This window comes from Lynx rufus, unplaced genomic scaffold (genome assembly GCF_022079265.1).
Source record: "Lynx rufus isolate CCGP_SWC_20201006 ecotype Redwood Valley unplaced genomic scaffold, mLynRuf1.p SCAF_4, whole genome shotgun sequence".
NCBI lineage: Eukaryota > Metazoa > Chordata > Mammalia > Carnivora > Felidae > Lynx > Lynx rufus.
Genome location: NW_025814856.1, coordinates 157,241,140 through 157,257,042, shown reverse-complemented (window position 1 = coordinate 157,257,042; position 15,903 = coordinate 157,241,140). Strand labels below are relative to the sequence as shown.

At 39.8% G+C, this 15,903-nt stretch overlaps 1 protein-coding gene across 1 annotated transcript; it reads left to right on the top strand.

Moving 5' to 3' along the window:
• Window positions 1-5,421: 5,421 nt before the first annotated feature.
• LOC124523597 (probable inactive serine protease 58) lies at window positions 5,422-15,058 on the top strand. The gene is made up of 5 exons (XM_047095384.1): window positions 5,422-5,461; window positions 6,238-6,394; window positions 11,800-12,050; window positions 14,381-14,517; window positions 14,909-15,058. Exons 1-5 carry the CDS (start codon window positions 5,422-5,424, stop codon window positions 15,056-15,058), a joined length of 735 nt encoding a protein of 244 aa, XP_046951340.1.
• The last annotated feature ends 845 nt before the right edge of the window (window positions 15,059-15,903 follow it).

The following is a 15,903-nucleotide window of genomic DNA, read 5'->3' as shown; positions in this document are numbered from 1 at the left end:
TGTCCTGTGCATTAATGTCAGTTTTATCCTCAGGATAAAACCTTGTGATTGAAATGGCCCTCAGAGCCCGACTCTACCTTGTCTATATCGAGGGGGAAAGACAAAGCTACTCCCATCAGATCTAGGAAGTTTCTTTCCCAGATGTCCCTGGCAGACATCATAATGTGTGTCTTTCACTGAATTTGGTCACTGGCACAAACCTGAGTCAATAGTCTAGTGGGATTATGCTGATTAATTTACAATTAGGTTACCCAGCATAACCTCAGAGCAAGGGGTGGACCTTCATTCCGCAATGAACTTGGTACGTGTTTGGTTAACTGAATGGTTATAAGGATGGCTACCAAGAGAAGGAGGAGTGGATGTTAAGAAGGCAGCCACAATCTCCACTAGAGTAATCCAGGGTGCGTATTGATACATTGTCTATGTAATTCTGAAAATCCAGAAACAATCCAAAGATCCATTAATAGAAGATTGATTAAATATATCTGGTACGTCCCTCAGTGGAGACAATGTAACTATTTCATTCATTTATCCAACCACGTACTCAACAAATACTTAATGATGACCTACAATGTCCCCACCCTGTCTTATGCTCTAAAGATACGGCAGAAGAAATAGTCAAAACCCTACCTTCATGGTATATGTGTTCTCACTGGGTAAATAGAAAACAAATAAACAGAGACGGTAGACTATAATGCTGATCAATGCAAATGCTACAGAAAAGCAAACCAGATAAAGGGGTGGATGACTGGAAAGTACACACCTGCTTCTAAAGTACAGTTGACCTTTCAACAATATGAAGGTTGGGGCACCAACACCCTGCAGAGTCAAAAATCCTTGTATAACTCATGGTTCCCCCAAAACTTAACTACTAATAGACTACTATTGGCCAGAAGCCTTACTGATAACACAAGCAGTTGATTAACACATATTCTGTATGTTATATGCACTATATGCGGTATTCTTACAATAAAGAAAACCAGAGAAAAATGTTAAGAAAATCAGAAGGAAGAGAAAATACATTTGCAGTCCTGTACTGTAAGAAGTCCGCATATAAGTGGATCTGTGCAGTTCAAACCCATGCTGTTCACGGGTCAACTGTATAATCTGAGAAACACATAAAAAGACCTATGAAAGCATCCTATAATTTGAAATAAAAAGCCACTTTGTAGAGTCAGAAGAGATATCTCTCACCAAAATATATTTACTCCAAGTAAATACCTAATTCATAATTCAATAAGATCCAGGAAGACATGGTATCTGTGCAGAAAAATACGGAAATATAAGGAGGTAACAATCTGAGATTAGTAACAACTGCATAGAGACAAAAGTGGTTTTTTTTCTTGCCATGTCTAATCATAGCAACAGATGAGTTTTCTTTATGTATCACTTGCTCCTGTAAACCCTAAGATGGCTCTCAACTGTCAACCTCATGGTTGTGACCTTTTGGAGCTGTGTAAAATAAAGTGATATCTGCACCTAGAAGCTTAGTTCCTTATGCAAATATTTTTTCATACAGGATAGATAGGCTGGGTAGAAGTTTACTTCATACTGGTACACACCATAATCCACTTGTTAGTTTTCCCATTAGCCAGGAAAGAATTTCAACATATGCTCAAGATGAATTTATCAGAGAATATTTGCTCTAATAAGACATAGAGAAGCCTCTTTTACCCTACAAACCTTATTTAAATTCATTATTGAAGTCTGAACCATTGTCATCATTTATCTTTTTTTTTTAATGTTTTTATTTATTTTTGAAACAGACAGAGACAGAGCATGAGCAGAGGAGGGGCAGAGAGAGAGGGAGACACAGAATCTGAAGCAGGCTCCAGGCTCTAAGCTGTCAGCACAGAGCCCGATGCAGGGCTCGAACTCACAGACTGTGAGCTCATGACCTGAGCTGAAGTCGGACGCTTAACCGACTGAGCCATCCAGGCGCTCCCATCATTTATCTTTTATGGCATGTTATTTTGGTATTGATATCAACTTTTCAAACGCTTTTAAAAATAAAGATATTTACTTACTGTCTTTGTATTATTTTAGTCTCACTTTTAAAAGTCCATTAAGAAGTTCTGTCTCGTTGAATGGATACAAATACAAAAGTCTTTATTTAGTCTTAGAGATACTCATTTATTCTGAGTAACTCAGTCTAATCATTGTCTGTTTATACCCCATCTCAGCTATGGAATCTGCTGAAACATAATCCAACAATCGAGATGAAAACTTCTCTCCACACAAAAATCTGTGCATGGATGTTTCCAGCAATTTTTATTTATAATTGTCAAAATTTGGAAGCAACAGAGATGTTCTTCCATAGGTGTGTTGATAAATAAGCTGTGGGACACCCAGCCAATGGAGTATTGCTCAGGGCTAAAACAAAAGTGAGCTATCAAGCTACAAAAAGACACGGAGGCAACTTAAATGTATATTACTAAGTGACAGAAGCCAAAATGAGAAGGCTAAATGCTGGATGATTCCAACTATATGGAATTTTGGAAAAGACAAAACCATGGAGTCAATAAAAAGACCAGTAGTTTCCAGGGGTTGGGGGAAGGGATGAATAGACAGAGCCCAGGGACTATTAGGGCAGTGAAAATACTCTGTGTTATGCTATGATGACACATGTCACTGTACATTTGGCCAAACCCATGGAATGTATAACACCAAGGGGGAACCCTAGGTAAACTACGGATTTTGGGTGGCAATAATGTGTCCATGTGGGTTCATCCATTGTAATAGATGCACCGATCTGGTGGGGATGTTGATAATGGGGGAGGTTGTATGCATGTGTGAGATCGGGGAGGTCAGGCGGCACATGGGAAGTCTCTGTATCTTCCTCTCAGTTTTGCTGTGAACCTGAAAATGCTCTTAAGAGAAAAGTCAAAGAATTATTAACTTTTTTTATTGAGGGAAAATGAGAGAGGATGGGCAGAGCAAAAAGTATTGCAATGCTAGCCATGCTAATAGTGGACAACTTTAAGTGGAGTTATAATTAGTGAGTTTTTACTGTTGTTTCATGTCTCTGTTGTTACTTTTCTATATTTTTCTCAATAAACATGGAATAGATTTTACGAAACAAAAATGTCACTTGTTTTTAGTGAAATTCCCAGGCTTTTTAGTTCACAAAACTTGGTGGTAGTCCTTGCCACCTTACAAAAGTCTTCTCTGAGGAGGAAGCCTGCTGAGAATGAGTGCCGCGCAGGGCAGGCTGGGACTGCTGACCAGCTCTGTCCTCCTCCTCTTCCTCCCACATCTGTTCAGAGTCCCACATTTGTCACCGGGTGTCACACATGAAACCTGGTTACAACCGGAGGGGGTAGTAATTTATTTCCGTAGAAAGAGCTGTATTAGACTGGGCACACTTTAAACCCATGGTACTTAATAACCCCGAATCCCTGACTTTCACGAGCAGCATATTCTGGGACAGTGCTGAGCCAAAATACACAATTCTGTGAACCAGAGACACACTGAAGGTTTGCTCTTCTTAGTATTCAGGAGCCATTTCTCATTGTTGCAGGGGTGGAAAATGTAATCATCATCATTATAACAACTAGTATTTATTGTTTTTGTTTCTCAATGTGTTGCACCATTCTTACATGCTTTTCAGTAGTATTCAATCCTCACAAGTATCCTATGAGATAGGTACAAATACTCTTTCCTCCCTGAGGCTTAAAGAGGTCAAATGTTTTTCTCAGGATAAGGCGGCTAGGAAGTCCTGCAGCCAGGAATGAAATCCTAGAAGCTGGACTCCAGAGCTCATGCTTTTCATCGCTCTGTAGGACTTCACAACAATACTTAGATGTTAAGAAAAAGAAGGCATCCCCAGAAGCCTGGAAAATCTGGAGATACTAAGGTTCCAGTTATTTCACAAAACAAGCATTTATATAGCATTTACTATTTGCCATTAGAACTCACTGTTCTGAGCACTTTATAAATAGATCATCTGAACAGATCAGTGAGGAGTAGAGATTGAATCAGTAATCAAAAACCTCCCAGCACAGAAAATCCATGGCCAGACCTCACTGGCAAATTCTACCGAACACTTGAAGAGGAAATTAACACCAATCCTTCTCAGACTCTTCCAAACAGTTGAAGAGGAGGGAACACTTCTGAACTCATTCTATGAGGCCAACATGAGCCTGATCCCAAAGCCAGAGAAGGACATCACAAAAAAAGAAAATTGTAAACCAATATCCCTGATTGAACCCACATTTATTTCATATGTCTGGGGGGTACAGTCAGGAAGTTATCATGTAAGGCTAACTTATAAAGAGGAATATTGAAAAGAGTAATACATGTGAAAGACAAAAAGTGTACATGGAAAGGGATTGGCTGTATTCAGACTATTCAGTAAGAGCATCCCAGATCCAAAGATCAGAGAGACTCAGCAAGATGGTTTTACCTGAAGACACCTTAGATGGAGTAAGAAACAAGTTACAGGTGTGGAGATTTGCAGTAAAACAAAACAAAACAAAACAAAACAAAACAAAAAAACAATTATTTTCCAGTCGGGACTTCTCAGCTGAACAGAAAGCGTTTTCTCTATGTGTAGCCAGTTGCAAGGTAATAAAGAGTTCTAAGCCTAGCTAATCATTCGTGAGATGAAGAACGGGGAAGTTGGAGGGTCTGTCTGGCCACCTCAGCAGTTACAAGCAAACTGGGAAAGGTGTTTGGCCTTGTCACAGGTAAACAGGGGAGTCATCCCAAGCTCTACAGGAGCCATGAGAAAGAGTGGATGGAGTCTCTAGTAACTCGTGTGTGGAAGGGTAATTCTTTGTGGTAAGCCATTTCCCTGAGCACAAAAGTGCCAGAGGATTTTTGACAGCCACTGTCTTCTGGGAGCACAGGGCTCAGATAAAGTTCGATGTGGCAGAGAAAATCTAGAGACTCAGGGCCGAGTCCTGACTTTGCCAATAACTTCCATGAGGACCACAGCTGCCTCATTACGAAAATTCGGGTGGGGAAAGACTTGTTACATTTATTTCACATGACAGTGTTTGATGAGTCTCTAAGAATGGCAGAGGGACTCTTTAGAAGAAGGGAGACAGCAAGTGAGGGCAGAGAGAGAGGGGACCCAGTCACAAAGGGAGGAGGGGACAACAAAGAAAGGCTATGTCACAGAGAGGGATGAAAAATGTCAGCAGATACATCATAACTCCTGAGATATTTGGGATCAGAGAAGAAGCACCAGGGGTTTGACTTGGTCTGCTACTTCCTGTCTTGCACCCAGATCAGAGACAGCGCCCAACCAGGCCTTATACAATTGGGGTTTGAGCCCTAGTTTCAAGACTGCTATAAGATTTTTGCTTCTCCTCCTAACCCCCAGTTAATGTTTCTCCCCAGCTGTCTTTGCCAAGGGCACTTGGACTAAGGATTGGGACATTTACAGCTTGATCCAGTGCAAGATCACTGCCCGCCATGAAGCCCTGTCTCGTCTTCACTCTCCTGAGTGCAGTTGGTGAGTGGCTGGCCTGGGCCTCCTGGCGAGGGATGGGACAGTGGTCAGGAGGGTTGGGAGGGTGAGAAGGGGAAGCAGTCAGCCACAGCTGAAGAGACAGGAAGAGGCAGGCATTTCCTTCAATTAACTGTTGAAAAAAACAAAAGGAACCTCTAGCCATGTGGCTTATCCCATCAGCGGGCTCTCCCATCCCCTCTGAGACGTGTGAACAAGTTGGAATATGTCACTATAGTGCCCCACTCTCTCCTGAGGATCGAATGTGTGATACCTTATCCTGCCACTTTCCCTGGACAGCCATGCTTCCCTCTGCCTGGCAGATGGACTCAGAAGTGTGGGCAGGGAAGGCAGGCAGGCCAGGGGCAGTGCACTGGAGGCCCCAGGGCCCTGCCCAAAGCCTTTCCATCCCCTCACTACCAAAGGCAGGTGGTATGCAATCATTACTTCCATGCTTGGTTGGCATGTTAATTAAAAATAATGTTTTGAAAGGAATAATTCACTTTCCCCCATTTTTATAATACACCACACTACCAGTCAAGAGTTCCTGATCAGCCCATGAGTTAATGTTAATATGCTTCCTTCTCAACCAAAGACAGTGTCCCTGAAGCATATAGCTTGGGTGGCATGCGTGATTCTCTCTGATTTTTAAAAAGATGTTTAAAATAATTTGAAGTCCTTGGTATTATCTCTGAAAACCTTAGGCTGAAAAAAACTACCCTAAGTGTTGCCCCACAACCTGTTTGACTCTCTCTCTACCTGTGATTCTGTCAATTCTTTAGGAGTCATTTTGGCCAGAGAGTCTGAAGCTGATAAGCTGAACTTACCAGAAGATTTTACTATTCCTTACATGGTCTACTTGCAGTCCAGCCCAGAACCCTGTGTGGGGACTCTCATTCACCCTGAGTGGGTACTGACAGCTGCCCACTGCCCCTTACCGTAAGTATCCCTTTGTTCTTGGGACTGGGAGGGATCTATTTAAAGAAAAGCAAGTCTTATAGGATATCCTGGCAAGTCTTAATGACATTCTAAAGGAACCAGAAGACCCAGAAAGAGAGAGGATATCCTTCCCAATGGGAAAAGTAACACCCATTTGGGTGGCTTAAGAGGAGATCAATAGGAAGGTGTCAGGAAACTCTCTCATGGAGAATAACTAATATTCAACTAATATATATATATGTATATATATACATATCTATACATATATATTATACATATATATACATATATATAATACATATATATATTATACATATATATATTATACATATATGCCCCCAAATATATAAGTCAATTAATAACAAACATAAAGAAATCCATTGATAAAAATACCCTAATAGTAGGGGACTTTAACACCTCACTTACAGCAATGGACTGAAGCAGAAAATCACCAAGGAAACAATGGCTTTGAATGACACACTGGACTAGATATACTTAACAGATATATTCAAAACATTTCGTCCTAAAGCAGAAGAATACAGATTCTTCTCAAGTGCAAATGGAACATTCTCCAGAATAGAAGACATACTGGGTCACAAATCAACCTTCAACAGGTACAAAAAGACTGAGATCATACCATGCGTATTTTCAGATAACAATGCTGTAACACTTAAAATCAACCACAGAAAAAATTAGAAAGCCTCCAAATACATGGAGGCTAAAGAACATCCTACTAAAGAATGAATGGGTTAATCAGGAAATTAATGAAAGAATTAAAAAGTACATGGGAGCAAAAGAAAATGAAAACATGACAGCCCAAAGCCTTTGGGATGCTGCAAAGGCAGCCCTAAGAGGATTACAACTGCATTCAGTACATTGCAATTCAGGCCTAACTGAAGAAGCAAGAAAGGTCCCAAATACACAACCTAACCTTACATCTAAAAGGTGCTAGAAAAGGAGCAGCAAATAAAACCTAAAGCCAGAAGAAGAAGGAAAAAAATAAAGATTAGAGCAGAAATAAATGATACAGAAACAAACAAACAAACAAACAAAAAACCCCAGTAGAACAGATCAATGAAACTAAATGCTGGTTCTTTGAAAGAATAAAACTGATAAACCCCTAGCCAGATGTATCACAAAGAAAAGAGAGAGGACCCAAATAAAATAAATCATGATAAAATCATGAATGAAAGAGGAGAGATCACAACCAACACATCAAATACAAACAATTATAAGAGAATACTCTGAAAAATTATATGCCAACAAACTGGACAGTCTGGAAGAAATGGACAAATTCCTGGAAACTCTGCACAACCAAAACTGAAACAGGAAGAAATATAAAACTTAAAAAAAATTTTAATGTTTATTTATTTTTGAGAGTGAGAGAGAGACAGAGTGTGAGAGGGGGAGGGGCAGAGAGAGAGGGAGACAGAATCTGAAGCAGGCTCTAGGCTCTGAGCTGTCAGCACAGAGCCCGATGCGGGCTTTGAACTCACAGACCGTGAGATCATGACCTGAGCTGAAGATGGACGCTTAACTGACTGAGCCACCCAGGTGCCTCAGAAATATAAAATTTAAACAGACCCATAACCAGCAAAGAAATTGAATCAGTAATCAAAAATCTCCCAACAAACAAGAGTCCTGGGCCAGATGGCTTCCCAGGGGAATTCTACCAGACCTTTAAAGAAGAGTTAATACCTATTCTTCTTGTTGTTCCAAAAAATAGAAATGGAAGAAAAGCTTCCAAACTCATTCTATGAAGCCTACATTACACTGATTCCAAAATCAAAGACCCCACTAAAAAGGAGAATTACAGTCAATATCCCTGAGGAAGCTGGATGAAAAATTCTCAACAAGATACTAGCAAATTGAATTCAACAGTATGTTAAAAGAATTATTCACCATGATCAAGTAGGATTTATTCCTGGGCAGCAGGGCTGGCTCAGTATTCACAAATCAATGTGATTCACCACCTTAATAAAAGAAAGGATAAGAACCATAACCTCTTAATAGATGCAGAAAAAGCATTTGACAAAATACAGCATCCTTTCTTGATAAAAACCCTCAAGAAAGTAGGGATAGAAGGAACATACCTCAACATCATAAAGGGCATATACAAAGACCCACAGCTAATATCATCCTCAATACGGAAAAATTGAGAGCTTTTTCCCTAAGGTCAAGAACACGACAGAGATGTCCACTCCCAGCACTGTTCTTCAACATCTGTAAGTCCTAGCCTCAGTAATCAGACAATAAAAGGCATACAAATTGGCAAGGAAGAAGTCAAACTTCTACTCTTCTCAGATGACATGATACTCTGTGTGGAAAACTCAAAGGACTCCACCAAATAATTGCTAGAACTGATACATGAATTCAGCAAAGTCACAGGATATATAATCAACATACAGTGGGGTGCTTGGATGGCTCAGTTCATTAAGCATCTGATTCCCAATTTTGGCGAAGGTCATGATCTCATGGTTCATAAGTTCAAGCCCTATCTGGGGCTCTGTGCTGAGTGAGGAGCCTGCTTGGGATTCTCTGTCTCCCTCTTTCTCTCAAAATAAATAAATATGTTAAAAAAAATAAAATGAAATCAACATACAGAAATCAGTTGCATTTCCATACACCAATAATGCAGTAGCAGGAGAGGAAATCAAGGAATTGATCCCATTTACAACCGCACCAAAACCATAAGATACCCAGGAATAAACCTAAACAAAGAGGAAAGAGATCTGTATACTGAAAACTATAGAAATCTTATGAAAGAAATTGAAGAAGATACCAAGAAATGGAAAAACAGTCTATGCTCATAGATAGGATATTATTAAAATGTCTGTACTACCCAAAGTAATCTACACATTCAATACAATCCCTGTCAAAGTAACACCAGCATTCTTTGCAGAGCTAGAACAAATAATTCTAAAATTTGTGTAGAAAAGATCCCAAATAAGCAAACTAATGTTGAAAAAGAAAACCAAAGTTGGAGACACCACAATTCTGGACTTCAAGCTGTATTATTAAAGTTGTAATCATGAAGACAGTATGGTACTGGCACAAAAACAGACACACAGATCAATAGAACAGAATAGAGAGCCCACAAATCTATGGCCAACTAATCTTCAACAAAACAGGAAAGAATGTCGAAGGAAAAAAGACAGTCTCTTCAGCAAATGGTGCTGGGAGAACTGGACAGCAACATGCAGAAGAATAAAACTGGACCACTTTCTTATACTATACACAAAAATAAATTCAAAATGGATTAAAGACCTAAATATGAGACAGGAAACCATCAAAATTCTAAAGGAGAAAACAGGCAGCAACCTCTTTGATCTTGGCCGCAGCAACTTCTTACTAAACACTCTCCAAAGGCAAGGGAAACAAAAGCAAAAATGAACCAGTGGGACCTCATCAAGATAAAACCTTCCGCACAGCAAAGGAAACAATCAGCAGAACGAAAAGGCAACCGACAGAATGGGAGAAGATATTTGCAAATGACATATCAGATAAAGGATTAGTATCCAAAATGTATAAAGAACTTATCAAACTCAACACCTAAAAAACAAATAATCCAGTGATGAAATGGGCAAAAGACATGAACAGACACTTCTCCAAAGAAGACATCCAGATGGCTAATAGACACATGAAAAGATGCTCAATATCACTCATCATCAGAGAAATACCAATCAAAACCACAGTGAGGTACCAACTCACACCTGTCAGAACAGCTAAAATTAACAACTCAGGAAACAACAGATGTTGGCAAGGATGCAGGGAAAGGGGAACTCTTTTCCACTGTTGGTGGGAATGCAAACTGGTGCAGCCACTCAGAAAACACAGTATGGAGGTTACTCAAAAAATTAAAAACAGAGCTACCGTACGAACTAGCAATTGCACTACTAGGTATTTATCCAAAGGATACAAAAATGCTGATTTGAATGGCAAATGCACCCCAATATTTATAATGGCATTATCAACAATAACCAAATTATGGAAAGAGCTCAAATGTCCATCGACTGATGAACGGATAAAGAAGATGTGATATATATAGATATATGGAATATATAGATATATGGAATATATAGATATGGAATATATATAGATATGGAATATAGATATATATGGAAATATATATGGAATATAGATATATATGGAATATATATTTGGAATATAGATATATGGAATATATATATATAATGGAATATATATATATGTATGGAATATATATATATAATGGAATGTTACTTGGAGATCAAAAATAATGAAATTTTTCCATTTGCAACAACATGGATGGAACTAGAGTGTATTATGCTAAGTGAAATAAGTCAGTCAGAGAAAGATAAATATGTGATTTCACTCCTATGTGGAATTAAAGAAACAAAAGATGAACATAGGGGAAAGGAAGGAAAAATAAAATAAGATAAAAACAGGAAGACAAACCATATCTTAAATATAGAGAACAAATGGAGTTGCTGGAGGGGGGATGGGCTAAATGGGTGATGGGCATTATAGAGGGCACATGTTGGGATGAGCACTGGGTGTTGTATGTAAGCGATGAATCACTGAATTCTACTCCTGAAACCAAATACTATAGTATATGTTAACTACCTTGACTTAAAATAAAAAGATAAAGTATTGAAAAAAACACAAAACACAAAACAAAGAAAAACCCCAAACACAGATGGGATCTCTGCTCTGTACATCATAAGAAATATGAAGTAAAGACAGTTCATCCCCTCCCAAGAACTGGAGTTGGAAAACTTGATGTTCTTCTCTCAGCCAGATCTAATGCATGAATGGTTTTTGTAGGAAATGGCTCTTGTATCCATAGCATGATTGGACTCCTGGTATAGAAGCGTGTATGTTGGAATGTGTCCAGGGACTATAATGAAAAATGATAAGTGGGCATCCTGATAGATTAAGAGCCCTGGGAATCAGTGATAAAAGTAGGCAGCACATCATAAATATAATGACATGGGGGCTATAGAGGGGCTGGGAGAGACCTAAGAATATCCAGAAGTGAAGGGTTCAATACACTTGCTCAAGAGCTGCTTGGGACAATGGAGTGCGGGCACATCTCTATCACCTGCCCGTGCATGTTTTCCAAATCTTAATAATAATAATAATAATAATAATAATAATAATAATAATAAACAATACTAGACTGTACCAAGTGCACTCGAGGTGGCAGATACACCCCAGGTTTTATATACACACTGACTCTAGACTCTACAACCCCGTAAACTATTAGTACTCTTTCACAAACCAAAGCAGGTCACTTCAGTTTTCAAGTCTGAGAGACAAAATTAAGATGGTTGGGGGGGGGGGGGTCAGTTCTGGCATTTTTTGTGGTTCTGACATTCTTTGACCCTGCTCTTCTCTATCTCCTTGCCCTTTTTCTTCCAAAGTGTTAAAATCCGACTGGGAGTTTATCAACCCAGCGTCAAAAATAAGAAAGAGCAGATACGGAATTACTCACTGACTGTGCCCTCCCCTGAATTCAAAGCACAATCTCTGGAGAATGACCTGATGCTGATAAAATTGTCCAAGGCTGCTGCGCTCAACTCCCACGTGGGAACCATAGCCATATCTATGGAACCCTTAGCATTTAACGATTCCTGCTTTATCCCAACCTGGACTTGGAATGAATACAAAAACCGTAAGTGTTCGACTCTGTTCTTCATCCTGAGGAGGTTTTGGAGCTGGGGGAAAATGTGGAGGGATTTACGTGAAGGGAATGGCAGCTATGAGGTAATGTTCCTGACCCTCGTGATTACTGCCAGGACTTTATCCTGCCGAGAGATAAAATCCGAAGAGGCTGATACAGGGCAGCCAATCTGATACCAATGAGTAGAGCCACAGGAACTGTGGTATCTCTAGAACATTCAAGACCAGAGTCTGGGGAACTGAATTCAAATAATGGTTGGGGGAACCAGGAGTCCTCACTCTAAAGACAGTATCAAGGCATCTTGTGGGAGGGTAGCTCACTGTCTTCTTGATGGCCGCTGACAGTCCAGCAAGCAATTCATCAAGCAGCAGTGGGAAAACAAAAACAGAGCATGTGGGGAGCTGGCAGAAGATACTCCCCATCCCCCGCCACAGACAACCACACCTATATCGATACGATTCACTCAGGTGGACCCGGAGAGGTGGGGGTGGCTGAGGGAGCTGCTCCTATACACAGAAGGCAACTTTTATACCTGCTGCTTCATCCAACAGTCCCCCCTTAGAAGTGGACACCAGGGCATGCACAGGGGACTTGATTATGACATACTGTTGGTGTCTCTCTGGCCCGACCTACCAATGGGAAAAACTGCCACAGCCTTTGCTTCAGGCACACATGTCTCCAGCCTCTCAGCTCTCATTGGCATGGGCAGAGGGGACCTGGTCTCTGCAGAAGCATGTCTCACCACGGGCACTTGAGGAAGAGAGTTGCTTTCTTGCGCATCTGTTGACGGTCGGTGGCCTTTACTTCATGTGGCTGCTAGTAACCCATCGGGCTCTCTGTATTGTCAAAGGATGATGGGGGCACCACTCAATATCTGAAATGAAATGATAAAGCTAAATTTATTGCTGATCACAGTGAGGAAGAACAATGCTGAGCAGACAAAGTCTCCCTGAGCAGAGCAGAGTACTGGGACTATATGCGGTTTGGGAGAAGTTTTTTGAACAGGGATGATAAGACTTTAAGAAGCTTAAGGGGGTTGATGTCTATAGAGGCATGGTTGTTGTGTGAGATTGTTGTTCACTGCTTGGCACTTTGAGGCATGTTTATTGCAGGCGGTCTGATTGGCTGACTTTAAAAAGTGACACTGATTGATCAGCTCGATGAAACTGTGTTCACTGAGGCAAATGTAATGATATTAATCAAGTTTAAACCCTGGGCTGATAGCCACAGAACACTCCTATCTTTCCTGTAAAACAAAACAAAAACAAAAACAAATATACAAAAAAAAACAAATAAAAAGTGAGAACTTTGATATTCTCAGTATTTGGCAATTTCATTTTTAATTCAGAAGCAACATTCCTGGGAATCTAAATGAATATTTTTTTCTAAGCAAATTGAAGTTTACAATTTTTATCCTTGACTTTACAAGCCTTATTCAAAGTAATCGAAAAATAATTTATTACATATCATTTGAAAACAAAATAAAATCATATGAAGGTTTTATCACATAGGTTCTTTATGTCAGAATCACAGTGACAAAATAATTCTGTAAGCTCTTTGGTGCAAGGCCTCAAATATTTGTTAGGAATTCATTATTTCAAGTACTTGGTTACTTTCACCTAGCTTATTCTATGCATTTCAATTCAATTCCCATAAAAACTTAAAACTGAACATAACTCCCCTCTTTCTTGTCTGACCTGACACTTTGTGTTTTAGGACACTAGGTTGGATACACTATGAGAAAAATTCTGCTCCATAAGTGACACTAGGCTTAGTTTGAGCAATCTCTAATCAGTTTTGTTGTTTCCTTCCTCCTTGTCACTCTCCACCAGAGATTAGAATTCTTTAATACTGTGGTCAGAATCCTTGCATCCTAAGGTTAACAGCTGAGTAACAATCACTATGAGGAAGATGAGCACCATAACTTCATACACTTACAAATAATCCACTTTTAAACAATCTATTTCATTAAAAAACAGCTTCAGACACATTAAAAATAGTTTTTCCCCTTTATGATTAAATGTAAAAAATTCGATGCCAAAAATAAAGGTTTCTTAGGGACAATGGCTTTGTGTCTGACTGCTTTTATGTCATTTATAATCTTTTCATGGGTTTTGAAAGGTTTATAAATTAGGCAAGTAGAGAGGGAACTACAGATCTGATATCTGATGTGAGGGGGACATCATGTTCTGAATCTACTGATTTGACACAGATATTGAATGAGAAACCTTAAGAAGGATTTCTCAAAATAGGGGCCGATTACAAGAGTATGTGTGATAAGCAGAGTGACTAGATGTTATTTGTCTTCCTTTTCCCCACAGTCAGCGACCCTGACATCCTGACTTGGATAAACCAATATTCTCTCCCCCTCAATGACTGCCAGAACATGGTGGGACAAATAATGGCAGCACGCATCATGTGTGTGGGACAACCTTTAAACATCTTATCTAGAACTAAGGTAACTTTCTTCAGACAGAAAGAGAGCAAGGGGACTTTGAAGGTAGTTGAGGAAAATCACATGGCACTCATCCAAAAGGCCTGGAGTCCCTCTCCTCTCTCCCCCGAGATTTTGGGTTTGTCATTAGTTCCCCTTCCCTCATTTTACAATGGACAAGACTCTGGGTAGAATCATCTGTCCCTTCTCCTCTTTCTTCCATTCAGTTTGGGCTCGAGCTTGAACCAAGAGAGGTGAGATCTAGGTGGACGTGAAGAGAGGGTTGTTACCTTTCAAAAACAAATGAGTCCCGTCCTTTAGATGCCTCTGCAACTATAATATACCACCTCTTGGGATTTATTCTTGTTCCATGAGGACAAAGCAACATTGACCTCCTATTCCTTCTCTCTGGCAGGAAGTTTCAGCCGCCCCGGCCATCTGTGATGGCAGGTTGCATGGAATCTTGTCCTGGGCCAAAGGAAGTATCACCCTGGGAAGTGAAGGGTTCTTCACAGAAGTTTATCACCATGCAAGATGGATCTTGAAAGTCATAAATAACTACTGAGGCTCTTCCATTCCCCCGTCTTCAGTGCAACATCTTCATAATTTCTACACTGAATTCACAGCTCTTGATCTTTCTTGTTCTTGAACAGAGTTCAAACAGAAAACATTCAGTAAACAAAAAAAAATGAACTAAGAACTCATGCTGTGATCACTGATCTCTTGATATATAAACTGGAAGCATGATGAGAAATGTAACAACCCCCCCACCATTTGTTCATTCAATCAAAAATTATTGAGTTATCAGCGATTTAGTAGGCACCGCATATGAAAGGGATAAAAGACTGACTCTCATCTCCATCAAATAGCCGATTATTCTACCTGATGACTATTGTTACAATGGAGATAAGAAGTTTCATGAGAGCACAGAGAAAGCCATTCTGGGTGTCAGAGCCAGGGAAGGTTTCACCAAATAGACAACTTAGGGAAGACTTTTAAAAAGCTGAGGGGATAGTTAAGTAGAAGTCAGAAAAGCACAAGAATGTGGCATGTTCTGGATAATATAGGTATATAAGTAATACTGGAGGGTAGAAAATAAATTGTAGAGGAGGAGACCAGGTGTGAAAAAAGATTCTTATGTAGAGGTGAGCAAGGGTTAGATAGTGAAAGGCTTGACCTCTTTGGGGAAGGAATTTAGATTTTTATCTTGTTGGAATCAGAGGGGGTGTCACTAAAACCTCCATGGTAGAGAGAGCATCATCAAATTTCTGAATTTGGACTAAAGAAGCAGAGTCTCTACAGTTTACATGTATTGACTGTGAGTAGAAAGAGAAAGGGAAGTGTCTGGAATAATTTACAGGTTTCTGACTTGGGCAACTGGGTAGGTGGCGGTTCACAAAGATAACAGGA